General features: G+C 36.7%; 1 protein-coding gene and 1 long non-coding RNA gene across 3 annotated transcripts in view; one reads left to right on the top strand and one right to left on the bottom strand.

Moving 5' to 3' along the window:
- The first annotated feature begins 2,968 nt into the window (after positions 1–2,968).
- On the top strand, positions 2,969–16,033 carry LOC111740110. The gene is made up of 3 exons (XR_002780463.1): positions 2,969–3,005; positions 5,902–5,990; positions 16,015–16,033. It is a non-coding gene; the product is annotated as an uncharacterized LOC111740110 (long non-coding RNA).
- Positions 15,091–27,843, bottom strand: part of POPDC3 (popeye domain containing 3) — a 16,698-nt gene continuing 3,945 nt past the window's right edge. The window contains exons 2-4 of one of the 2 annotated variants that reach the window (XR_002780462.1): positions 18,696–19,055; positions 16,958–17,066; positions 15,091–15,910 (exon numbers count right to left, since the gene is read on the bottom strand). Coding sequence is in view for 1 of the 2 variants with exons in the window: in XM_011360708.2 (XP_011359010.1) it covers positions 15,629–15,910; positions 16,958–17,066; positions 18,325–18,809 (876 nt within the window). In the remaining variant the exon portion in view is untranslated. Of the gene's footprint in view, positions 15,911–16,957; positions 17,067–18,324; positions 19,056–27,843 lie in introns of both variants that reach the window. The other variant, XM_011360708.2, reaches the window with a different exon arrangement.

Raw genomic sequence — 27,843 nt, 5'->3', positions numbered from 1 at the left:
CATGATCTAAATATAAAAAGGACCACAGGTACATTATAAAGTGAGTAACCGGAAGTGCTTACTTGCCATATCTCACCAGTTGGGTGGCAGTGCGGCATTGTGTTCAAGACCATGTAGTGTTGAGCGGACCAGTTTTGAATCCTGTCTCTGCTACTAGCAAGCTGTGTAACCTTGAGGGAGTTACTTAGCTTTTCTATGCCTCATTTTCCTCTTTTGTACTGTGGGGCTGCTGCTGCTGCTGATAATTGCACCTGTACCTCGAAAGATTGTTTTGAGGACTAAATTATTTTATACACACACACACACACACACACACACACACACACACACACACACACATATACACACTTGTGTGTGTATGGCTTAGAATGGTACATAGTACATAGCAAATTCTATTATATGTGAATATATGTTATACTTATAAAGCTCCTCTAACATGTTTGAAATTATAAAGCTCCTCTAACATGTTTGAAAAGCTCCTCTAACTATACAAGATTAGTTTTCAAAGCCACTTATTCTGAATCTGTTTCTTTCTAGATGTCTACCTGACATTTTGGTAGCTACCACTAAATATATTTTAAGATGTAGATATAATAATAAATGCATGCAAAGATTTTGCGTGGATATTCATTAGAGGGTGACTTATAATAATGAATCCTAGAAATAACCTAAATTCTAACCATAGGAGACTGATTATAGGACATCCAATCTTGTTCTAAGCAACTATTAAAAATAATTTATAGAAAGATAATAGAGACATGATAATGTCTATTAATTATAGAGAATAGAGGTTAGCAAACTATGGCCCAAAGGTCAAGTGCACTGCCCAGTTTTGTATAGCCCTTGAACTAAAATTGTTTTTACATCTTTTAATGGTCGAAATAATCAAAAGAAAAGTAGTATTTCATGACATGAAAATTATATGAAATTCAAATTCAGTGTCCATAAAGTTTTATTGGAACCCAGCCACCTCATTCATTTATCACCGCTTTTGTGCTACAAAGACAGCATACAGGAGTTGCCAAAGAAACCATATGACCTTGCAAAGCCTTAAATGTTTACTGTCTGGTTCTTTACTGAAAAAAGTTTACTGCCCCTGATATGGAGTATACTTTGTGCCAGTCACTGTTTTAAGTGGTTTAGATTTATTAGGCCACTGAATCTTCACAGTGGACCTATGAAGAAGCAGTTACTATGTTTATCTCCATTTTATAGATGGGAATCTGAGATGAGAGGTTGAGTAACCTGCTCAGGGTCACACAACTAGTGAGAAGCTGAGCCAGGATATGAACCAGGAAGTCTAGTTCCAGAACTTGGACTCTTGTCTACTAGCTACACAGTTTCTGCCTCCTTCTAACTCTAGCTACACTGTCTCCCATGGAAAGATGTTAGATAGAAAAAGGTGAGTTACAAGAGTGTATAGAATATTACAAATCATCCAAGATGATAAGCACTAAAATGCTTTTTTATCTTCCTTACCTCTGAGTGATGAGATTGTAAATGATTTTTCTTTTTTTTTCTTCCTCCTTCTTTCCATCCCACCCTTCCTTTTTTCTTCCTTCCTTCCTCTCTTGCTCTTCTTCCAATGCTTCCTGGTTCCCCTCCTTCTTCTCTTGCTAAATGTTCTACAATAATTATGCATGCTACTTTACAATAGTGTAAAGTACATCTTTTAATGTACTTTACTGACAGGAAAGCCAGACTCCAGAGGTATGGTTATAGAGTCAGCTGTTACAAGACATGTTCACTCCTTACCTAGCAGGATAGGATACCTGTAAGGCATTTAGGTCGTATAAAGATTGCATACTTTTACAAAAGAGCACTGGATTCAGTATCATGAGACTTGAGTCTTGGCCTGTGATAGAGCCTGTGTTTTCTCTGAGTCTATGTTCCATGGAAAGAGGAGACTGAACTAAACCTAAATCTAAATCCTTCACTATAACCAATTCAAGAATTAAAAACATTATTTTGTATTTAAATTCCTTATCACTGACATATGAATACTAGCTCTATAAAATTCAAAATAATAATTCTAAGCACAGAAAGTTGGTTTGGGGAATGACTTAGGCTGCTTGGTCTCCTCCTGCTGGTTATGGAAAGATCAGATTGAAGATTTGGAGCACTATTTGAAAACTAATATGATGCAAGGAGGTAACTTGCACAGATGTGTATAATGAAAAGGATACACGGCATAAATAACAAATTATAGGGAAGCATGTCTCCTCTGCAAAAACTGACTAGTACAGCTTAGCTTGCCATAAACAATTATTTCTACCTCTATTTTTCTGTGGGCATCCAAGTCTGCTTTTGGACAAAACTTTGATGAGATTTCAAAGTTCAGATAGAATAAGTTTTGTGAAAATAAAACAAGACCCGAGGGAGTCATTGGTTTTAAAACTATGTAGCTTTATCTTTCTTATTTACACTGCCCATGGTTTACATCAAGGTAGACCTTCTTTCAACTGTTACTCCTACTCACAGAAAGACCATAGCTTCTTTTGATACGGTCTCATAGCAGACAGTTCTAGTCAAACATGGATTATTAAACAATGATTTAATTAGATTCTTTTCGTACCTAAGTTCCTCTCATTAAATGTTACATTATTTCATTGACCAGTTTGACAGCCAACCTCACTGATTATTTTAAATTTTTTCCTTTTAAAAAAATTAATAGACTTTTTTTTGTTAGAGCAGTTTTAGGTTTATAGATGATCAAGCAAATAGTATAGAAAATTCTCTTTCTCAGCTGTTCAATTTCCCCTCTTATTAACATCTTGCATTAGTGTGATACATTGTCACAATTGGAGAATAAATATTGATAGAACTTTTTAAGAAGAGTTTACATTAGAGTTCATCTTTATGTTGTACAGTCCTGTGGGTTTTGCCAAATGTATGATGTCATGTATTCACCTACGTATAACATAATAAGAAATATATATTTGGTTTCTTCTTCTAGTTCCTGACACAGAGTTCCTGAAATCCGTGTAATTTCCTGGATGATAGAGGTGGTTTGAGCATCCTTTGTTCTAATATTTAGTCTGTGTCTTCCAATTGCTGTCACAGTGCTCCTAAAACTTTTGTAATTCCCAAGTGATGGGATGATGAGAACATCTTACACAGAGCTCCTAAATCCCTTGGAATTTGCTGGGTGATGGGAGTGTATTTGTTCTAATGAGATGATTCTGGGTGGGCTCCCAGGTAGCTTCAGGATGGGTCCTGAGAGGCAGAAAGGCTAAGCCATGCATGATAAGAAGCTTGGCACTCTCAGCCACACTCTTTGTTCTCTGGAGATTGAATTAATAACTGATCATACCCGTGTGACAAAGCCTCCATAAAAATCCCTAAACTGAGGGGTTCGGAGAGTTTCCAGGTTTGTAAACACATCTATGTGCTGGGAAGGCAGTCCACCCCAACTCCACAGGGACAGATACTCCTGTACTCAGGAACCTTCTGGACGGTGTCCTATGTACCTCTTCATCTGGCTGTTCATTTGTATCCTTTATTATACCTTTTATAATATAATCAGTAAATGTGTTTCCATGAGTTCTGTATGAGTTGTTATAGAAAATTATTAAACCTGAGGACAAGGTTGAGGGAACATCAATTTATAGCTAAGTCAGACATGGAAATGAGCCCTTTACCTGTGGAGTCTGCACTAACTCTGGGTAGTTAGTGTCAGAATGGAATTGTAGGAAACCCATTTTGTTGTGGAGAGCTAGAGACCTAGTTGGTGTGGGGAAAACCCCCACATATTTGATGTCTGAAGTGTTATGAGTAGAGGAAACAGTTTTCCTTTGGTAATGACACGTAGCCACCATTATAGTATCATACCTAATGGTGTCGCTGCCCTAAAAATCCTGTGCTCCATTTATTCATTGCTCTTCCTCCTCCTCTCCCTAACCCCTGGCAAGCACTGATTTCTGATTTTTTTTTTTTTTTTTTTACTGTATCCATAGTTTTGCCTTTTCCAAAATGTCACATAGTTGGCATCATATAGACTATTGACTTTTCAGATTGGCTTCTTTCACTAAGCGATATGCACTTAAGGTTACTCTATGTCTTTTTGTGTCTTGATAGCTCATTTTTTAAATCACTGAATAATTTTTCAGAGTATGGAGGTACTATAGTTTACCCATTCACCATTTTTAAAGAACATCTTGGTTTCTTCCAGTTTTCGGCAGTTATGAATGAAGCTGCTATAAACAGTTCTGTGCAGGTTTTTGTGTGGACATATTTTCAACTCGAGTAAATACCAAGGAGCACAATTGCTGGATAGTATGGTAAAACTATGTTAACCTTTTAAGAAATTGTCAAACTATTTTCCATAATAGCTATACCATTTTCCAATCTCACCGTCAGTGAATGAGAGTTCCTGTTGTTCCACATTCTTGCTAGCATTTGGTATTACCAGTTTTGGGAATTTTAGCCATTCTAATAGGCGTTTTTCACTTTTTAAACCGACTCGGTTAATTTATTCAAAATAAGCAAACAGGTTATGCACTGAACAGGTGTTTTGTATCTTGGCTAAATAAAAAACAAGAAACAACATCTCAAAGCAAAGGGGTGTAATCTTTTATGTTATTGTTATATCCCCAGGCCCACAGTCTGAAAAATGTTTGAAACAATGTCTAACTAGTTCTAATACTAAATTCGGGGAAAAGATTTCTTTAAAAAGTTGAATTAAATTTGATTCATTGAACGAAGATCTCTTACCCAAAGGGTTCATTCAACAACTCTTAAAAGAAACAAAATACAACTAAAATGTAAAAAAGTGACCTGGAACATTAAGAGGGCAGTGAATTATGTAGGAAGTCAAAAGAATGGGGGCTTTGGAATTATCAGCTGAGTTTGTACCATGGTTTTATATTTAATAAGCTCAGAAAGTTAAATTTTTATCAAGCCTTTCTGAGCCTCAATTACTTGTATGTTAAACTGGGAAAATAATTCGTAGTTGATAGGATTATTTCGTCCTTTAGGGACTATGTTTTTAGAAACGCTTGGCATTCAGCTTTTGGTAACTTAATTGTACATCTCTTCTATCCCCCTTCTAGTGCTCTGCACATGGTACACAATCAATAAAAGTTATTAGAATTTCAGTCATCAAAATTCCCTAATCAGATAAAATAGTTGAAATATTATATAAACACATAAAATAACTACGATGTAGTTTCGTTTTCTATGTATTTGTTTGTTTTAAATAGATGGAATATAACATGCACAAGACCAATGTTTCAAATAAAATTTGTTAAAATTGCAAGACTTTGGCACATGTTAAAATTTCCAATGGTCTGGGATTTCCTTGGAGTAGCCAGAAATGAGATATAGACTTCAAAAGCAAACTCATGAAATATGCAGTAGTATAGATTCTAGAAACTGGGCACTTGGCAGAGCTAAGTTACAGTAATTCATCATCTTGGGGTTGGCAGAAATGCGTGTATAGTGACTATAATGTCCAAAACTAGAGGCCTGATATTTGCTTTGTGTATTCTTCCACGTATAGATTTTCTTCTAAAACGGAAGAGTTGAATTTGTGAATTGTTGTTTTTAAATATTGACAGTAACAAATGAAGGCCATAGATGAAGCATTTAATAAGATGTCCTAACTTTTTGGAAAGTTATTTCAAAGAGAAGAAATTTAATTTATTATAAGTAACTCAGAATATTATAAGTAACAGAATCATTTTTTTTTTTAATGTGTGGAAAGAGGATCAGAGTAGTAGCTCTGAATTCACAATCAACCCCAAAGCCTCAAAGATGGAGCTCAGGTTGGATCCACAAAACAAAACTGGATCCAGGGTCCAGGTAGATCCCTCACCTCCCCCATGCCAAGCAGGTTCAGAAGTCTGGCACCAACCACTGTGATGACCTCTCTTGAGTTTTGTTCTTTCTCAAAATTCCCAGACCCTTGAAGCCTATCTATGAATCCCAAGTTAAGCACTTCTGCTTTAAGAGAAGAGAAATGCAACAACCCGAGGATGACACTTTTAAAGGTACTGTTTTTTAAGTGTGTAAATAATTTCTTTATATGAGGTATCTGGTGGTTGGAAAGTTGTTAATAATAGAAAAATAACTTTTGGCAGTTCTTAATAACATGCAATCCGATGGTATAGATATGATTTTAATTGAAAGCAAAGCCATGGAATGACTTAATCTGTATCTGGTGAGAGAAGAACTTTTGATCATAGAGTTTCTAAGCAATATCATTCTGATATATAATTAATTCTCAAAAAGGGCTGATTTTGGAGGCAAATGTGAGGCCTGATAATGGCCAACCTGGTAATTGACATCAACTAAAAGCAAAAACCCTAAGCAACACACTATAAAATTGAATAATAAAAAAAGTTGGGAATAATAACGCTGCCATTTAGCATTAATTGATGTGTAAAAGCACTCAGAGTTCCCAGGAGAAGAGAATTATTTAAATGGTAATTTTTATTATTACTACTACTTAAGTTATTGTAATAAATTTATGAAAATAAGATACTGTGCTAGTTTAATGCATATATAAACCCTAATAGAATATTTATGAGCCATATACCAGCAGTTTTATCTTTAGGCATTAAAAAAATAGTAAACAAGATGGAACATTTCTTTAGTCTAAGATTAAGTATATTAAGGACAATTTAGAACCACACAAAACAATTATGATATTGGATTTGAAAACTACAGAGACCCTCATAGTCTTTCACAGGAGAAAAAAGGTTGAGTTTTGAAAAGATATGGGTTTTATAGTCATCAAGTCTCTTCGTAGAGTGTTGGAAGAATAGAATACCTTGGGTACAAATTTTCCAACGGGACACCATTTTGGTTTATATGCCATACGCAAAACTATTCTTATGCAGTTTTATTGCCCAGTGTAGGGATTTCTTCATATTTTTTACATCAACTATACCACTTTAAGTTATTTGAAAAGAAGTGTAATGAATTTATTATAAGCTCAGAAAACGGCATCTATAAGCAACAGAGAGTTCCAGTGCGAGTCAAGAAATCTTGCAGATGATTTCATATAACTGTTTAATGAATAAATAAAACTTCTAATACCTAGAAAATTGTAGTTGAATAGAAAAAAGTCTAGCGGAAAATATTACTCTTAATGACCATTATAAGATGCTATATGATGAAACCATTAAAATGCCTTGGCATTTCCTACTTACTTTATTAATGATTTAATTTGTTGGCAAGTGTTTTAAAGTGATGTTACAGAACTATCAGAGCAGTTAGTTTTTATCTCTATTATAGCTTTTATCACTTGCCACCTTTTATATATTTATGTACAAGTCTTAGTTCTTCCTCTTAGTCATAAGTTTCTGGATGGTAGGAACTGTGTCTGATTTATCTTCCATAGCTCTAGCACGTGATTTGCATATATTTGAAACTCAGTAAGTAATAATTGACGGAATAATTGAGTGCATTTGCTTTCAAGTATTATTCTTAAATAGATAAGTAGTAAATATTTTTTTATCGTGTTTTACAATTTAAATTATTATGAATGGGGAAAGTACAGAAGAAGTATATACCACATGTTAATAGAAATTAGGTTAGAATAGTGGAATTATTTTTTTTTTATTATTCCAACTTGTTTATAGTATAGTCATACTATCTTTTTAAAGGAAGGAATAAATAAAAACAAAGTTACACTTAATATTCTACTAGATTAAACATCACTTTATTAGAATTATGGTGACCTCTCTACCATAATAGTGACACTCTACTCCTCTGCTCCTCTGATACTCCCCATCACCATCTGCCTCTCCTCTCTCTTCCCCTCTAACTGATATTAATAATGAAACAAGAAAACGTTGTAAAAGATAAGTTAGGAAGGAATAAGAAGAGTTCATGGTTTAACCCTGAGATGCATTGATTTATTCATTTAGAAACAGTGAGTGGGAAATGCCTGGTGTCAGGCTGCAGCAGTGCGGGAATAATGCAGAGACCTCACTGTCAGAGGCAAAGATAGAACCAGCCATACTCTAGGGCCATCAGCTTAGATGCCCAGAGACCAAGTGGCCAAGCAACATTGCAGTGGATAAAGGGAGAACTCAGAGGACAGAGGTCAAAGCACCTCTCCTGCTCTGCCGTAAAGCTTTGTAAACTTGCCCCCTGGAGCAAGGAGAGAAACACAAAAAGAAAGACTGAGGGATTCATTTTGAATGACTGTTTAAAATGGAAAGAAACTACTTTTAAGTTCTAGAATCAAGTGTTTTCTGACATTACTGGGAAGAGGGTGTGAAAGAGTGAGATCAATGGCAGGTTAAAGAAAGATGCATTTTGTATGTATCTGTTGAGTATCTCCTCAATTGATACCAGTTGCACATTTTATTCATTTTTTTCAAAAAATAATTTAAGGAGCATTTGCTATGTACCAGGCACTAGGCCAGGGGTGATTTTTGCACAGCAAAATAGAAGTATGGAGACTGGCTTTAGGTGAAGTGAGAGGAGCTCCTAAAGTATAAATTTTTGAGAAAAAGGAAATATGAAAACCAGTCTAAGCTAAATCATCTTGCAGATTTCCAAACTAAAGAGTGATTTTGGAACCTGAAAACTGATAACTGTGCATTCTAAACAAGTGTGCTCAAATTCACTTCAGCAACATCAGGAAGAAAAATGTGGCTTTGAACATCAGTTAAGGAATGATAGTTCTGCATCACGCAGGAAAAAAATGACATTTTACAGGTCTGACATTTTATTTCATGATAATACTGCCAATGGTATTGCATCATTGAAGCCAAATTGGGAGGGGGATTCAGTGTTAAAATTCAGATACAGATTTAAGAACAAATGCAATTACTTTCCTTTTACTTGACAAATATTTACAAAGCAACTACCTTGTGTCAGGCACTGTTCTCAAACAGTGAACGAGATGTAGACTAGTAGGAGAAATCCTTTTCTCAGAAAAAATAGATATGATGCTGGTGCACTGGCTAAACTTTTATCTCAAATTAACCAATTTATATCCCACAGTAATACCCTGTTCTTCAGAAGCCCTCACTTATATACAAGAAAAATATCATCTCTATCTCAGAGACCTTACTTGCTACTATTTGAAAAAGCTTCAGTTACAAAGTTTCACTGTACCTAAAATATTATTCTGTCTTTAAAGAGAGAGAGAAACAGTACTACAAGGGGCACTGAATTAATTTACCTATAAGTCGGGGAGGTGACACATAAAGTTCGGTGGCCTGAGAAAAGGAAAGATTCTCAGTAAAATTTCTGGAAAGATCTCAAATGATCCATATCTGAAATATCTGAAATGAAATTGGACAGATCCAAAATTTGAAGAGCCTACTTAAACTGCATTAAAGAAGCTTGGCAATGCTCTTTCATTATATAAACTTATAGCCACTTTATTAGCATTACATTTAATTACACATTTTACTTGTAAACCACATTTGAGCTCAAGCTAATCGCTGATGATTTGGAAGAAAGGTTCATTTTTGGATAATGTTCCTTGTACTAGACTAACAAAATCAGTAGAAGTGTAATAGCTTTTTGGCTTTGAGTTTTCTTTCATTTGAGATTGGGGACATTTTAGTTCTCTTCAAGTCACTTAGGAACACCTTGATCAGTGTAGCGTGAAAAATGCAAGGACACTAATTTGGAAGAAGTGGCTTAAGTTGGGTGTCACCATTTACTGTGATTCAACCTCTTTAAACTTTATCCATGAAATGGAATTCTTCCAAGGAACAAGCAGATTAAATCATGTATAGGCACATGCTTTGTAAACTATAAAGTATTAAATACATGAAGTATATTGTTTTGGAATTATATAATTTGGGCGATAATGTTATATTTAATAAGAGTAGTAATCTGAAGTTAGATGACTCAAAACATCTGCTATTATATCAAGTAGAGCTAAAATCCTACTATAAAATTATGTAAAAACAAGTATTATTGGTATCCTATAAATAAAATAAAATTACATTTATTTAGATTACCAAAGCTTGAATTGAAATAAAGGGAAAAATGATAATTTGGTACACAAATTATCAGTTCTTAAGGGGAAAAAGAAAGTTTCCTGTCAACCTTTAATAGCTACCAGTTTTTAAAACTAGTCAAATTTAGCAAAATAATAAAACTTCGAATTATTTTCAAATCATGCTGATATATGCAAATGTACAACCCAGCATTAAAATGATGGTAATACTCATGATAAGATGACTAAGAGCTAAAGTAACTAATATTTCAATCTTGCCACACCTTTCTATTATTGTAAGAGTTTTGGCCTTAAAGTAATACACAGTTCTATCAAATTAAACTTGTATTTTATTATAATAAGTCTATGTAATACCAATATTTTATTTGTATGTTTTATTGATATGTCCGTATTAAATTTTAGTAGAATGAAGAAAATAATGGAATTAATTGGGCCCATTGATTTCTCTAATTTCTATAAAAACTCTTTTACTAAAAAACATTAATTTGGGAACACCATTTCTGAAGGTTAATTTCTTCTATAATCATGTGCAATATAGTGGAACATGCAACTCAGAAAGTAGAGTCGAGGGGTGACTCCATAGTGTAGTGGTTAGCACATTTGCTTTACAAGCAAGAAGGTCCTGGGTTCACACCCCAGCTGGAGCCACGGACCAACCAGGCCCCAGGTGGAGCCACTGACCAGGCCCCGGATGCTCGCAGCAAGCCTGTGGGAAGAGATGCCCCACCTTCAGAGATCCAGTTCTTAAGGGGAAACAGCAACATCCATAGGTCAGGGGTGGAAGGAGGGAGGAGAATTAAAAGAGGTGGAGGGGAAAAATGTAGAGTCAAATGCCACATATATATTTATGCCCTTGGTCAAACCAGGAGTCTGAAGTACATAATGTTGTATAACGTGTTGCTCTTATAATAATATGTACTGTCTGCCTAGTATGTTTTTCTATGGCTCTTGTCAGCTTAGTTGAGGGATTTCACTTTGTAACTGGCTCTGTCAACTCAATTCGGTTTTTCTGGTTCTGTGCAATATAACAGTATGACACTCAGAGCTTATCCAGATGAGCAGAGAGCAAATAAATTTCGTTCTGCTTCTCTGTTGAAGACGAGAGAAAATTCTTCACCCAGTAAGTGCTCACATAGCAAACATCAGACTATTCTTTATGGTAGATTAATCTCGGGACCATAGATGGTGCAGAATCCAGGACAAATCATGCTGCTCCCTTCTCATATTTGCACAGAGGTCAGATCAGGTTCAAAAGAGTAGCCCCTGGGGGAACAAGAAGCCTCCAAATGTCCAGGCGAAGTAAAGGTTGTGCAAGAGGGGCCTGCAGCCTCCTTGGCACCTCCAACTTGCCTTGGTGCCTGGTGTGGAGATATTTATGCTTGATTTTAAGCCACTCTCTTTACCCCTCAGGCGACTTCTCAGAGTCCCTTCTGACTACGAAATTTAGGGCAGAAAAATCACACAGCAATCACCCCAGTTTCTTCAAGCCCTAGGGACAACTCTTAGCCAGGGCCAGCTTCATGGGCATGTGACCTATACAGTCACAAAGAGCCCCAGGCTTACAAAAGCCTCACATTTGGTTTAATGTTCTACTGTCTGGATCTTGAAATTCTTAATACTTTTTAAACAAGGTGCTCCATTTATTTATGTATATACAGATCTTGTATACAAAGCCATAAAGCATTTTTAACACAAGAAAACAACCAGTTCTTCATTTTATTGCATTCTTATCAATAATGAATGAATCAAAGGAATTTAGGGCTGGAAACAATTAAGTTGAGATGAAAACAAGCCCAATTTTTAATAGATGTTAAATTTTAAGTGCACAGCAATATTGTACTTTAGGAGTACTTTTCCAGGATATCAGTGGTTTTGTTAGGTAGCTAGTCAGAATGAGTGACAAGGGGGAACAAAGGAATAGGGGCCCAGCCTAGAGACCGCCCAAAGAACACCCCAGTGGTAGTAGAATTCTGGGGTAGCATGTGCACTCTAGGCAAAGTTATTGCCTAGTGTCATTCAGGTGTCAATCAAAATGACCTCACTTGCCAATCACCTAGGAATGCCTTTGGAACACTCATCACGGCCCAATTAGAAGGCACATTATCCCACTTCTGGGCCTTTTTTTTGCCCTTCTGGGCTCTCCTCCCTTTTTGGTGACGTTTTTTGACTTTTTTACCCTTTTGTAGCAATTTTGGCCCCTTTGTGTTCATTACAGCGCTGGGACCATGTGCCTCCTTGGGACATACTTCGTCTTTCTAAAATATACTTTTAATAAAACTATTAAATCTCAATGACCTGTGATTCTTCACTGCTGTTATTTGAGGAAGAACCGAGGAAAAATGCTAACTACATGTCTGTGCCATCGTTATCCCTCTCCCCACTGCCATTGGGGCGACACCGAACTCTGATTGACCCCAATGGTGACAGTTTCTTCTTTCCATGTAGGTTGATTAGAGTAGTTTGAGATGGTGAAATGTGGTTTGCTAGACATTTCAAACCAAACATGCAGAGTAGATACATAGAGGTCACTACAGGGTTTTAATTTTCTTTCTCTTTTGAAGAAAACCTGGGTGCAAATCAAGGTGTTGTATAATAGCATATCTGTTAATACCTAGGGATGGTGCTCGTCACACATCCTTTATCCTAGGATGTTTGCACTCCTTCCTCCTCATCCTGAAAATGTAGATTTCTGGAAAACTTGTATATAAATTCTTCTCCCTCTGTCACAGAATTTGAGCCAAAAATCAAAATCCCATTTTTGTGTGGTTTTGATCTCTGTTGACTATTATGGTTAGAAAGCAATCTGATAATTAACCCCTGTTAAATTATTAGCTGGTACTAACTTAAGGTGTGACTTCTACTTAGGGTGTTTTATTTTGATATTTAATCCCACAAAGTCTTAAAGACTCAAAGGAATGAGTTTTCCCTGAGAGCCACTGCAAAGCCTACTCACAAGCCAGTGAATACTTACTGAAGGCCTTCGACTGCTCCAAGCAGAGAGCTGCCATTGTATGTGCTTGTAAGAGCTGCCCTTGATGGCCATGTGTGTCTGGGAGATGGAAGAACCCCTCCAACTATTCATTTAGTTCGTACCAAACTTAAATAGCTTAGTAGCTGATCCAGACTAATGATTCAGACCTTGTCACATTGTCCCACTTATGGCAGATGCTAAACATGCAGAAAAATGACTGTATTTTGCATAACCCCAATACTTCTTTCCTCATCGTCCTTGCTGACTTTGCTTCCTAGGTCACTGAGAAAATAGAAGTAATTATGAGAGAACTTTTATAAGTTCCTACCACATTGCTCACTTGTCAGCAACTGTCCTCCCATATATTCTGCTCTCTCTCCTTACTGTTAATTGTCCATATTCTAGTTTAAGGTTACTGGATCCCATCACCACTCCCTTGCTCAAGATCATCACTCCAGCAATTCATCCCTTTTTTCTGGATCATTCTTATCAAGATACCTATATGCCATATTTCTCTTTTCTTCAAAACAACAACAAAAACATCCTTTCTCTTGACCTCACTTCCTGCTCAGGCTACTGTTAATTTTTATTTCTCCTCATATCAAAACTCTTTGAAAAACTTACTTATTCTTGCTCTTCCAAATTCTTGCCTCTCATTTCCCCTCAATCTACTTCAAATTTTTGTCCCCAATCACTCCACTAAAACTGCTCCTGTCAAGTTCACCAGTGACTTCCATGCTGCTCTACCCAATGGTTTATTCTCAGACCTCTTATCACTTGACTTGTCAGCCACATTTGTGACAGTTCATCGCTCCCTTCTTGAAACACTTTCTTCACTTGGCTTCCAAGACCGCATGCTCCTGATTTTCTTCCTACCTCACTAGCTGCTCCTTCTCATGTCTTGCTGACTTTTCTCCATCTCCCTGTTCTCTTAACAATGGAGCACCCCAAGGAAAGTTCCTCAGACCATTTTTCTTCTGAATCTACATTAACTTTGTAGGGCATCTCATTTAGTCTCATGGCTTTGAATATCATCTGTGAAATATTCTCAAATCTTTATCTCCCACCTAGACCTTTCTCTTAAACTCTAGACTCATCTCTTTACTTCGGTGTCTAGTTGGCATATCCCACTTAACCCTTCCAAGTCCCATTTGTCCCCCTTTCCCCCAGTCTATTCCCAGCAGGTTCACTTGTGTGATTCTATTAAAACAGAGGACAGATCACATTATTCTTCTATTTAAAATGCACCCGTGGCTTCTGGTCACTCCCAGAATAAAAGTCAAAGTCCTTACCATGACTTATTAGACCCCACCCAATCTGTTCCAAATGGTCTCTTTGCCTTCACTCCATAACACTCATCCTGCTCTAGCCATGCTGGCCTTCCACTGTTTCTGCTGAGGCCGAAAGGCTTTCTCATCTGCTCTCCTCTCTGCCCAGATTGCTCTTTCCCCATATATCTATGTGGATTGTTCCTTTGCCTCTTTCAGTCTTTGTTCAAACATTACCTTCTCTCTGAGGGCTTCCTTGACCACCCCCATTCAATTACCATGCCCCTTCAAATCCTCATTCCCTGATTTGTCTTTCACCGTGGTACTATCTCTTTCTAACATGAGGTTTTTCTGATTTATTATTATTATTATTATTATTATTATCCGTCTCTCTCACCTCCAGAATGTAAGCTCTGTCAGGTGTGAGATCTCCATCCTGATGTATCCCCACTGCCCAGGTCTGCACCTGGAGCCATGGCAAGTGCTCAACACACATTTGTTATATGTATGATGACCTATCTTTCCACCAAAGAACATGGCCTGCATGTAATTAATCTTCAGAGGACTAGTTTTCCAAAGATAGGGACTGGACCTAACTGAGGATCTGTCTCTTTCTTAACCTCTTCCTTACAAAGCTGAAGGACTGTCTGTAAGGCGGACGTCTGTATTTGTGTGGTGGCTGGTGCATTCACTATGAGTCCCTCACTGTCCAGTCAAACCACTCACCTTGCCTTTTCAGCTGAACATGTGATGTTAAAATGCTGTGCAACATTTTTACTATTTGTTCATAGATATTCTTTTTACTCAGTAATTATGATGCAGCTTTGTTTTCCATGCAACGCCTCTTTTCAAATATGTTATTGTAAAGATTAAGCTGATGAATTATGTGTAGCAACAGAATAATCAAGAATGGCATGTTATCGTCTCTCGCATTTATTCTACTTTATAGTCAGATTAAATAACTTCACATTTAAAATAAATAATTGCTTCCCACCATAAGAGTACATCTTGCTTTCGTCAGAGGTTGTAGCAAAAAGTGAATGCTGGAAACACTGATGTGGATGGTAGCAATCCACTCTCCTGCTGAGAGCACTTACTGGCTGCTTCTAGAGAAGCAACGCCTAACTCAATAGGGCAAGACGAAAGATTTGAATAAATCTAAGGAAATACTTGAGAATGCAAGATTTCATTCTCCCAGTTCTGATGCAGAAAAAGAACAAACTGCTCATAGTTATTCCTCCCCGCCCCATTTATTCCAATAAGAAATACAGAAAAATTGGTAAAATTTATTCACAATGCAGAAGTTGAGATGAATAAAACAGCTGGCAATGGCAACTTGCCTCTGACTTGGATTTATAAAAATATCAGTGAGCTCAATTTTCTCTATTTTGCTATTTCATTTGGGGAATGATGAAGAGTGTCTTTTTTATAATTATAAAACTTCAGACTTTGATGTCATTTGTCACAATATTGTCTGGAATTCCGAAAATGTTCTATCAGGGGTGATCTGGGCATTTCTGGACTTGAAAGTTGGTAGAAGTTGGGTAACCGGATATCGTAGTGGTATCTTTTTCCTATATATACCCTGTCATTCAAGGCATAGAGTTTATCTGCAATGTCACTGCCAATTAAAACTGAAAACAGACGGGAGATGTAACGATGCTGAGCGAAGAGCAAATATAATTTCTTTCTTCTCCAAGACACATATCTACAATCAGTTTCTGCTGTGAGGGTTACCTAAAAAAATAAGACAATATACTAACAAAGATTAAGAAGCAAGAAAAGTTCTGCCACAATTTTGTGCCCCAATTTTAAACGAATTTCCTTTCTGCTTTTTTTAGGTTAAAAAAGCCCGCTGACTCAAAATATATTGTAAAAATAGAAAACTACAAAATTTATTACTATATATAATTTATAACATGAATAATCACAACATTGTTTCCTTCTCCAATTTATGTTTCCTTAAGTTCATATATCTATATTTTGCATTTTATTGAAGTGAGAGCTATTTGATACTAAAAAATAATAAAGTTAACTAATGTTAGAGAAGTATTTCCAAGTCAGTCTTGAACACTGTGGTCATTTAACCTTAATCCAGTTTCATAGTACAAAATAGAATTTATTTACCTATTTTGCACATGTATATAAATTTGTATATGTATACATACACATACATTACATATAGGAAAACAGTATACCATAATAGATAGAGCCTATTGAAATGATTATCTCTCAAAACTACCAGATGTGGCAGCAGAATAGTGACAGTAAGTTTAGCATTTTGTTACTAGAAAACAACTGTAATCCATCAGCATTTTAAATTTTAAAAATCACTTATTTTGAAATAAAGGCTGATTTTTTTTTGTGTTCTTGTTGCTTTTCCAAATTGGCACAGTAGCAGTGTTTAGTTTACAGTCAAATCTCAATTAATTATATTTTAATTCCCATATATACAGTTAATTAAGCGAATAAAAATTTTAAAATATTTCTCATAGACTCCTTTCTATCATATGTAATGCCCATTCTTTTCCTTGTTGCTGGACCTATAAAGTGACATTAATCAGCCGCATTTTTTGTGCCCCAATTTTAAGTGAATTTCCCTTCTGCTTTTTTAGGGTAAAAGAGTTGAATGGCTTTGCGAAGTCATGCACGCGAAGTACATTCCAAAGTTAAATATAAATTATTCCTATTAACTGCTGCTTTGTTTGTTTGCCTGTTTTTAAATAAACATTGTTTATCTGTTTGGAAGAGGCAATGTTCCCTGTGTGTCTAGTTACCCCTTACCTGGAAAATGCCTTCCTCTGTGGGTCTCAGTGAGTCCCATTCAGGAGAATCCAGGAACTGGAAGGGGAAAATGTAATGCAGAAATTCGCCATCAACTGTCACTCTGATCCTATCCAAACACAAAGAACAACATTTATGAGGGAAGGAGAAAGCCAGCACCTAATTAGGGGTGAGGGGAGGGAGCAATAGTTTAGATCTCTGATGACCTTTTTGGCTATTAAACTTCGAAGGGGATAATATTAAATTGATACATTATGGTAAGTGACAAATCTCCTGTAAGACTCATTTACTGATGTTCCTCACACAGTTAAGATTCTGGAATACTGGGCAAAATTCCAGAAAATTCATCAAGCTGTATACTTATGATATGTGCTCATGTATGTGTGTATATTACACTTCAATAAAAAATTTCAGTGCACTCAGCCAGATTTTAAATTAAGTAGAACACTGAAAAACATAAAGTACCACTGTAAATACCTCTGCAAATTAAATTTTTAGCCTTTTTAAAAACGTAATCACATTATTGTTTTCTTTCCCTAAACTTTGCTTTCAAAACAGTTGACCTTTGAACAACACAGGTTTGAACTGCGTGGGTCCACTTACATGGGGATTTTTTCAATAAATATCGTAAATACATTTTCTCTTTCTTGCGGTTTTCTTAATAGCATTTTCTTTTTTCTTTTTTTGTAAGAATAATTTTTCGTAAGAATGGTATATAATACATATAACATGCAAAATATGTGTTAATTGACTGTTTAAGTGATTGGTAAGGCTTCTGGTCAACAGTAGGCTATTAGTAAAGTTTCTGGGGAGCCAAAAGTTATACGTGGATTTTTGACTGTGCGCAGGTCAGCATCCCCACCCCTGTGTAGTTCAAGGATCAACTGTATGTATATATATAAAATGAGGTGCACCCACTCCACTTCTAGCAAATGGGCAATTACTAGAAATTACTAAAAAGTTAATCATTATAAAATTTAGTGTTCTTTATTTAAAAAATGCCCTATGTGAGTCTATTTAAAATACTTTGCATGCCAGCGTTAGTATTGTATTAATTCAAGCTGGCATCATCTTCTTCTTGACTTTCAGTAATTAGCTTGAAAACACATAGCATATCCAGATAAACCAGTTCATACATTTGATTTCTAAGAAGAACTGTTATGGCTCTAGACTATTTCCTGCTTCCGGTAAATAATAGCATGTACTCTAAATATGTATGCCTATGAGTCACGTGTCCAGGGCTTTCTCATGCCTCAGGGTGTTAAATGCCACCCAGGACTGTGCTATGCTGATATAAAAAAATATAGCGGAAAGACAAGCTAAGGACTATTATAGAAGAAAGACATGCAAGCACCAAGAGTACAAACCTTCCTGAAACAAGCAGAGAGAGTTTATCAATGGAAGTTTTCCCCTGCATGGCATAACAATGTTCCTTTTCCAAAGTAACCACTTCAGAGCTCAGAGCAATTGTTCTGAAGACAGGCAAAGAGGTCCCCAGAGGCTGGAAAAGGGAGCTGTACAACAGCTGAAATTCTCGGGCAAAGGTTATGCTGCGTACTTGATATGCAATATGAACAAACTGCATGAAGCAGATAACAAACAGTATAAAATTCCAGGAAAATATGTCGGCTGCACAGACATCGACCCAAGCCCAGACAGCAGAGCAGAGAAAACCCAACCCCAGCAAACTGAAGACATAAAGGAGTCCGAAGAATCCACTGCCACCCATGAAACCTACTACAAATAAAATACTGGCAAGATGATAAATGGCTCCTTCAGCCTCATGCTTCCAGCTTGTGCAGACTGGGTGTTCATCTATTAGGTTCTTCCATAAACTTGAATTTCTTTCCATGGCTATACTACTGTCTGGTTCACTTTTCTGTCGACATTAGATGATATCGAAGCAAGCGATTAAGTCCTTTGCTTTTCCATCATCAGAGTTTGGCTAAGTCTTCACAAAATCAGAGAAAGCCTGGAGGAGTTGTAGTGATTAAAGATTTGGTGTGTATGGATCTTGAAAAACTAAGAATCCCATGCTATCTTCTAAGTTCATCTGGGCTCCTGATTTAGATCTAGGCCACAAATATTTTGTAGTTTCCTGTGCAAGAAAAAAAAAAAGGATCTAATTAAACAAGAAGAATTGAGAATATATTTAATGAATCACCGGCATTATTTATTCAAGTTTACCATCAATTTTCTATGAAGTTAGAAAATTTTAAGTGCCAATGCTGTCAAGTGGTAAATTTCTAGGATATGAAAAGTATAGTTTTAGAATTATGCTTATTAGTAATAATAAATTACTTATAGAAATTTTAGAATTTGTTAGGATTATATAACTACATAGTTTTCAAAGTAGCTAAGTGCTATAATCAGCTAGTCTCCATAACAGTAGTTCAGGCACCTCAGATCACATGGGACAGTAACTAAATATGCAGATTCATAGATTGTTTCCAAGACATACTGACTCAGACTATGAGGGGGTGGGGCTATGTGTTGCTATTTTGAACAAGCTCCCCACATGATTTTGATGTGGCAATCCATGGCCTTCCATGGACCACCTTTTGAGAGATATGGTTTGACTTTACAGATGAAGAATGTGAGGCTCAGAGAGGCCAAGTAATTTATCTCAGGCCACACAGTGATTAGTGGCAGAACAGAACTTCAGCATTTGAGCCTGTATGCTGGATCCCATCATGTGGCCTCTCCTGAAAGATGTTTTAATTTAGGCACTTAAAGGAGACTTAGTAAATAAACATAAGAAACACATACTTAGGAGTTAAATTTTAAGAGCATGTAGTAGACTGTAAAAATGTTTAATGACTTAGATCAAAATTATTTGAGAAATATAAATTCAGTTCTACTTTACTATCTTAGAGGCTATTTCAGGTTAAAGGTTGCATGCACATAACTAAATAAATATTAAAATTCCTGCTACTTGCATATTTATTTACCAGATGGTCAAAATGTTATCGACTTGTTCCTCTGCACATATATTCCCTACCCTTTCAGCCAGATGGTAAAAATGCTAATATGTGATCTGAGTCAGGAGAGATTTAACCATGATGACAAAGCTGTAGGGTATGTATCATTTACCACCCGGTTTCTTAATAAATGGTTTCAATGTGAAGCATTCATTAGATTGGTTTTTAAAAGTCATAGCAACGTTCAAAACCTTTGAACTCATATAGTGTTATTTTTGAGAGATTACTTCCAGAACACCTGTTAATAAACTATCAGGTATCGCAGATTTTGTTTCATAGAAAAAAATACACACTCAGAGGTGAAAATGACTTAGCTGAAGTTAAAAAAAGGAACAGTGTAACCACCAGCAGAACTACAAATGGAAATGAAGGAGCTGCTTTTGTTGAAGTTTCTGGTTTTTCACCTTGGATAGGGATTGTTTTCTTAGCAAATCATGACTTTTTAGAATGCCACCTAGTGAATCATTCAAAAAAGGAAAAAAGAATAATGTCGACTCAGAACTTACAGCAGTATTGTTAGTTTTACTCAACTTGCTTTCAAATACATTTCAAACATCCTGCATCCTTCTAATTATCACCCCCTGCACCCAACACTCTGAGATGATGAGATTCAAGGCAAACTGGCACACTAAACGTGTTTAATTTCTCCTCTTTTAAACAAAACACAAAATTATACACTACTGGATATTCATAACAAAGAAAAAAATTTAAATATGAGTAATGAGAACTGTGAAATACCAGACTGTAAATGTCAATCTCTTCACTGTTTTACTTTTAAAACTAGGGCATTTTCAATGAATCCCTTCCTCAGGGTACCAAACACAGCTACTAAAGCCAATATTAAAAAGCACTGCTAGAGGAGCTCTGAACTTTGAACTTCCTTAAAAATTTATAATCCTCAAAAAAAATGTTAAAATAATGCTAATGGGGAAAGGCCACGTAAAATGTTTGTGGGAATTCAGAAGTGAGCTTATGGGACTCTTGTCCCCTTTAAATCTTGACTTGGGGGGATACACTGGGCCACCTACATTCCAGGAGTGAGATCCATTATGATTATAAGAGGAACTGTGCTTCTGGTCCTTTCTAGTCTGCTTCTGTTTCCATGAGCTCCTACCAAACCATCTTCTATCCTTGATACTGTATTACTGCCCTGATTACATGACTCCACACCCTGCCTTTCTCCACTTGGTGTGTTTTTATTCAGTCACCAAAACAGATGCATTTTGTTAGTGGAAAAGAAAGAACTGACAGGGGCAGGTGATGAGCATGAGTGTTCCTTTGGTATGTGCCAGCAGTACTATATGAATGTTGAACATGAATCATCAACCAGCTGCCTGCATTAAAGGCTTATAGGCCTTTAGTCATGTTTTTGGGTAAATAAACACTGGAATGTCAAAGTGGCACGAAGGATACCTTAAGCAACAAAATCAATCTTCCCTGCAAAAGAAGTTAGCACACAGAGATGCAAATGATGGAGATAAACTTAAGTGCAAATAAACAATAATTCCAATTCACCACCCCCCCTACTCCCGCCGCTCCCGTCCCCTGCTTTTCTCTTTAAATTGTAAGACCCTGAGTAGTTATAAAGGAATAAGAAAATGTAAAGGAAGGTACAAGGACGATTAATGAAATGTGAAAGAAACTTGGTGGCAAACTGATGAAGACTAGTTCAGAAATTGCATTAATCTGTTCAGAACTTGTACATTTATTATCTCATCACATCATACTTATTGCCACAAGGGAGGCAGAATCTAAATCATGCCCAGCTTACAAATGAGAAAAGCGGCACAAGATTGGTGAAGTCTCTTGCTTCAGGTGAAAGAAGCGGTAAGTCAACATAGTGGGTGGAAGCTGAAGTCCCCTCAGCTCAGCTTCATGCCTCACCAGCAGTCAGTGCCACTTTTCAAGGCCATGAATCTGACATTAACATATTGGGAGACCGAAGTGGAATAGTTTGCCAGGAAAATAATAATCCTAACACTGGATATTTAAGGCCTGCTATATCTGCTTGTACTTCTCAATCCATAATGCTTAGACTACAGCTAAGGACATAGAAAGCCATTCATGCAATAATTTGCTTTATTATTATTCGACATTGACTAATTTCCTCTCCTAGATTCTGAAATTCTTAAGGGACAAAGAAATATTTTTGTATTTCTGATCCCTGGCACTCAATGAATGTTGACTGAATATATTGGTGTAGAGATATAAGCACTCTGCCTTCTCCATTCCCAGTCTCAATCCAATTTAATGGATGATCTAACATCTTCTGTCACCTTGGGGAACAGAAATGGGGAAGATCCCAATGCCCAGGATAGTTCAGTACAAAGACACTAAGGAGTTAGCGCATCACTTCTTTAAAATGTCTGGCACAACTCCAAATGCATAGGGGAATCTTTTTGTTTTCTTACAAACTTGAGCTCCTTAAGAGCTGCTGAATTCCTGATCTGATTAAAAACAACTCTGGTAACTTGTGCTATTGAATTAGTTTTGGTTGCTAGGCAACCTGGAAGATCAAAATTCCATCAATATTGTGCTCATTAATTGGAATCAGATCTGAACTTCGGTATGTGTTCCATATGCAAAAAATAATCATTTACTTAAAGCTGGCTTTCTCTACTTATCTTCAAGGAGGTACACTTACTCGGTGACTATGTGCCACATATTTAAAAAGTTACCTCATTTAATCTTCACAACAACTCTGTGAGGTAGGTACTATTATCTCCATCTTACAGATGAGAAAATTGAAAGTCAGAGAAAGTAATAAATTGTTCAAGGTCACATTGCTAATTCCATCCAGGTCTGCCTGACTCTGAAGCTCACAGTCTAAACCACTTTATTCTGCTTCCGCAGTACCAGGTTTTAGAAAATGTGGGCTTTATTCTCCTCTCTGCTACTTAGAGCAACTCAGAAATATTTATTTATCAGTGAAGCAGAGGTAATATCACCTATTCTATCCACTTTAAAGGGTGCCGGAAGATTCAAATGAGATCATATACACTAAAAATTCTTGGCAAATTCTTAAATAACATAGAAGTAGCATTGCTGTGCTTGTTGCTTACTGTATGTTACAGAGCTGGGCCATTTGGAGAATATAATTAAAAAAAACAACTTTCTTTCCCCCAGAGGATTACAACTCAAGACAGAAATACAAATGGTCATTTTGGGCTGCTATCTGTCTTTGTTATAAATTCTAAGTTTACTCATTCTTGCAAGGGCAATCTCTGTTATTCTTCCCTACCTTGCGTCCTGATCTCCTACTATTGGTAAGTACAGACCCATAACTGGCCCAGCATTGAGTCTTCGCTTTTCGATGGCCAAGAAGCCAGTCATTGGAAGCCACCAACAATCTTCTAATTATGTGTGTGTGTGTGTGTGTGTGTGTGTGTGTGTATACATATATATGTGTATACATATATATATGTGTATTATATATTAATACACACATGTATATATATACATGTATATATTATATACACACACATATATATATTATATACACACACATATATATGTATATATAATATACGCATATATACATATATATATATACACACATATACATATTAGACTATGAGGAGGACGTAAAAGGAAGAAGTGTCTCTATTGAAATAGAGGAACAGAGAAGGGTTAAAAACTTTTTAGAACTGTAGGCAATCTCAAAGTTCAGAAAGAAATCAAAAAGGGGAACTCCGCTTTAGCCATATCTAATCTGATGCTCTTGGTCTAGCAACAGAATTCACAGCAGAAGATAAGGGGCAGATGGAAGGATATTTAACAGTTACTATCACACAAGACAACGCTGAATAAAGACTGGGGTTGGTAAGATTATGAGAGAAATGAGAGTCAAAGTTAAATGCCCATGATCAGAGGCCTTTGAAACAACTCTAGAGTTGTGTTGTCCAGTACTGAAGCCTTTAGCTACATGTGGCTGTTGAGCCCCTGAAATGTGGCTGGTCTGAATTGAGATGTGTTATACACAATGGATTTTGAAGACTTAGTACAATGATAAAGAATATGTCATTAATAATTTTTATATTGATTATGTGGTGAAATGACAATTTTGGAAGTACTGGGTTAAAGAAAACATTATTAAAAGTAAATTTCGCTCATTTCTTCTTATTCTTTAATGTTCCTACTAGAAAATTTAAAATTGCATATGTGGTTTGAATTATACTTTTTTGGGCAGTGCTGGTCTAGAATCTTTCAAGTAACAGAGAGGAAATGAAAAGACTTGGCATGATGCTGTGCAAACAGTGCATATGTATAATGTATAAGTGTATAAATATGGAAGAATTATCTAAGATTAAGAACAGAGAGTTGATGGAAATGTAAATGATATTGGCTACAATTTGTTATAGTCAGTCAGATGTTATCCAAGGCATAGATGTCACCATCTGGTTTCCACCTACATAGATGGCCAACCCACGGAAGCTCTTGGCCTTTATTCTACCAAGGAAGGCACCACTTTTTCCTTTTGTCTTAGGAGAATTCCACTTTCCCAAGCAATTATATTACATGGTTTTACTTTCTTATTTTACCTCTTGATGATACCTCATGGAATACTCTGGAAAGGCTGGGCAGATGGTGTCATAAATTTTGAACTGGAGATTGGATTGTGGCCTTCTGGATTCCAGAAGGTCCACACCGGCCTTTGTTTTTACCTAATGCAGGGGTCCCCAAACCCTAGGCCACAGATTGCTACTGGTCCGTGGCCTATTAGGAAGCGGGCTGCACAGCAGGAACTGAGCAGTGGGCCAGCGAGTGAAGCTTCATCTGTATTTGCAACCGCTCCCTAGCACTAGCATCACTGCCTCGGCTCTACCTCAGATCATCAGGCATTAGATTCTCATAGGGGCCAAAAAGGTTGGGGAGCGCTGTTAATGCATGAGTCTCTTCATGCTCCACTAGGCTCCTAGGCTGGATTATGATTTGATCTTCCATAACAATAAGAGCTTGGCTTCTCTTAAGACAATGAAATTAGAGAACATGCCCACAAGCTGTGCTGGACTTCTCTGAGTCCCATGTCTCAACTAAGGTCATATTTGATTATCTCCAGCCATGTTTGATTTTTCACTTTATCATATACTGTGGTAGGCAGAATTCTAAGAGGACCCTAAGATTCCTGCCCAGCTAATAATGCACATGACCTACAATCCCCTTCCCTTGAGTGTGAGATGAGAGGGATGCTCCATTGATTACATAACATTATATGGCAAATGGTGCTGAAATAGTCACTCCTATGATTACATTGTTATACGAGAATCCACCGTAGGATTGGAGAGGGATTGGATGTTAGAGAGATATGTTCCCACTGACCTGGAAGAAAGCAAACACCACTGTGAACTGCCAGTGGGGCCACAAGGCAGGGACCTGTAAACAGTCTCTGTGAGCTAGCTAAATGAAACCCCCGACCAACAGTTACCAAGGTAATGGGGACCTCAGGCCTATAATCTCAAGGAGCTGAATTCTGCCAACCACCTGAAGAGCTTGGGAGAGGTCCTTGGACTCTAAATCAGGAATGCAGCATGGCTGACACCTGCACTGTAGGCTCGTGAGTCCCTGAGCAGAGGTTCCACTTCAAGTACACCTAGACTCCTCACCTACAAAAACTGTTGAAATAATTTGCCTTGTTTTAAGCAACTAAGTCTGCGATAATTTGTTATGAAGCAATAGAAAACTAATATACATGCACAATTATGAGTGCTCACTATACATGAGGATTTTCAATAATCTAATAATCTGCATTTACGATGGATTTGGAATACAAGTCAATGGGGCAGAAGGCATCAATCCTTGATAGATTTAAATCAGGAAAATTAGGTTAGAATAGTTTTTCAATAGTATCTGGAAAACAAGACACTAGGGAGGCCCTGGGAATTACATTTAAATTCATTGTGGCTCTCGGCACCACTTTATAGGTTTTCCATTTGTGGAGTGAGGTGGCCCCAACACTGTTAAGAATTTAGACACATGGGCAACTTCCAGAATAGTTATGTCATTCACATATCAATCTCCAAAATTCCTGGAATACCATTTCTTTGGTTGACTTTCAGCTCAGTCAGTTCTTCGTAAAACCGAGCCATATGTATAGAGCAAATACTTGTTATTTCTGACACATGCAGAGATTAACACTCAAAAGACAGGCCATAGAAACTCAACACCAATAACAGCTCTGTAATTCTTCCAATTGTGTGACTCCACCAAATCCAGATGAATTGAGCAATGGGAAATTAATGCAATATCTAGTTGCCATCTTCTTAATCCTCATTTACTACTATTACTACTACCACCGCTACTACTACCAGCATCTAACATTTACTGAGTACCTACTTACTATGTGCCATGTCATCTAATACTTACAACTTTTTGAAGTAGGTAGTTTTCTTGTCTTCATTTTATAGATGAGAAAACTGAAGTATAGGGAATTTAAGTAGGTTACCTAAGGATACATAAATGATAGAGCCCAGATTCACTCCCAGGCAGGCGAATGCTTGAATACCTTTGGCCTTCCATACAAATAAGAGCTTGGCTATGTTTATTTTATTCTCTTAAGCACCATAACACACTGCTTCAGGTATATTTGAATCTAAATATTTGGATTATTGGAACAAATCAACAACATTCTTATTTTCTCCCTTCAGTTCTAGATTCGGTGAGTTTAAATGTCTTATGAAATGACAATTTTTTGAGTGATAGGAAGGTGTGCCCTATGTTGAATCACTCAGCGCCCTATAATTCTTGATTTAAAGAAACAGCAGTAAACCTCTCTTTCTCAAGCTTGTCGTTCGATTGCTTTAAACAAAATCCATGCTCTGCTTCAAGTTCTGACTTTTCCAATTCCTAGAAATGGCTAAGGGGACAAGCAGGAAGCCATTTACTTTGGAACGGCTGCTATTACATTATGCAGTAAGTTCACCAGAGATTCTTGATGAAAGATGCAAGAGAAGTGGATCCATGGATACATTAAACAGTCTTTTCTAGATATGAGCCAAAGGTAGACACCTTCATTTCCCTCTCCTCCAAGTGACCTATATTCAGCAAATGAACTCACTTTTTCCATGTTTATTTTAGTTAAGGTTCTCATGTTCCTTCCTGGAAAACACATCTAACAAGTTCATGTGTTCTAGCTAATTAGCTATAATCTTTTCTTTTCTCTCTCTCTCTCTCTTTTTTTTTTTTTCTGGCTAAATAACCAGGTGGACCATACACCAGGGTCCGTAATGTCTGAAACCACCAAACCAGCCACTGCTAATGCTAAAAGGTGCACTTCTGCAGGGTGTTGCAATTTCTTTCATAGCGTTTCTATAGAGAAAGGAGCTCAGATTGTTCACTGTTTGGTAGTAAATCCACATGCTCAACAATCTTTTCATTTCTTCAATTTTTTCAGCTTTGTTGTTATTGACTTTGCAATACTTGCAGTTTTCCCAGCCATAGAGATTTTTTATTTTTGTGGTGTTGCCTGTCATGATCCAGTGTGGATTATTCATTCTTTTGTTCCTGTTGCTCAGGAAATATCACTATTTTCTTAATCCTCTCAAAACGTTTCATTATCTCAAGCTTCTCTTCAGTATTTAAGCTTTCCTTTTGCGTACACTATTTATTATTTTTGAATCAAGCTGCTTAGACATCGTTGGGATGTTGAATGAGTGTGTTTTTATATAGAAAAGTTCACAAGTGCAAAAGAATAGCATAACACAATCTTGCAGGATAACATGTGGTGAACCAAGGTAGCTGGTAAATATTTGAAGTGTGTGTGTGTGTGTGTTTTTTGTGCATTCCTACATGGTCAGGTCAGGTGGTTATAGTCTAATACATTCACTTGGTGTTCCTACTAAGTAAATCATGCATAAGCAAGAGCAAAATTCATGTTATGCTCAAGTTATTCCAATATTTCAATTGCAC

The sequence above is a fragment of the Pteropus vampyrus genome, unplaced genomic scaffold, assembly GCF_000151845.1.
Source record: "Pteropus vampyrus isolate Shadow unplaced genomic scaffold, Pvam_2.0 Scaffold58, whole genome shotgun sequence".
Lineage (NCBI taxonomy): Eukaryota > Metazoa > Chordata > Mammalia > Chiroptera > Pteropodidae > Pteropus > Pteropus vampyrus.
This window is presented reverse-complemented; position numbering and strand designations above follow the sequence as displayed.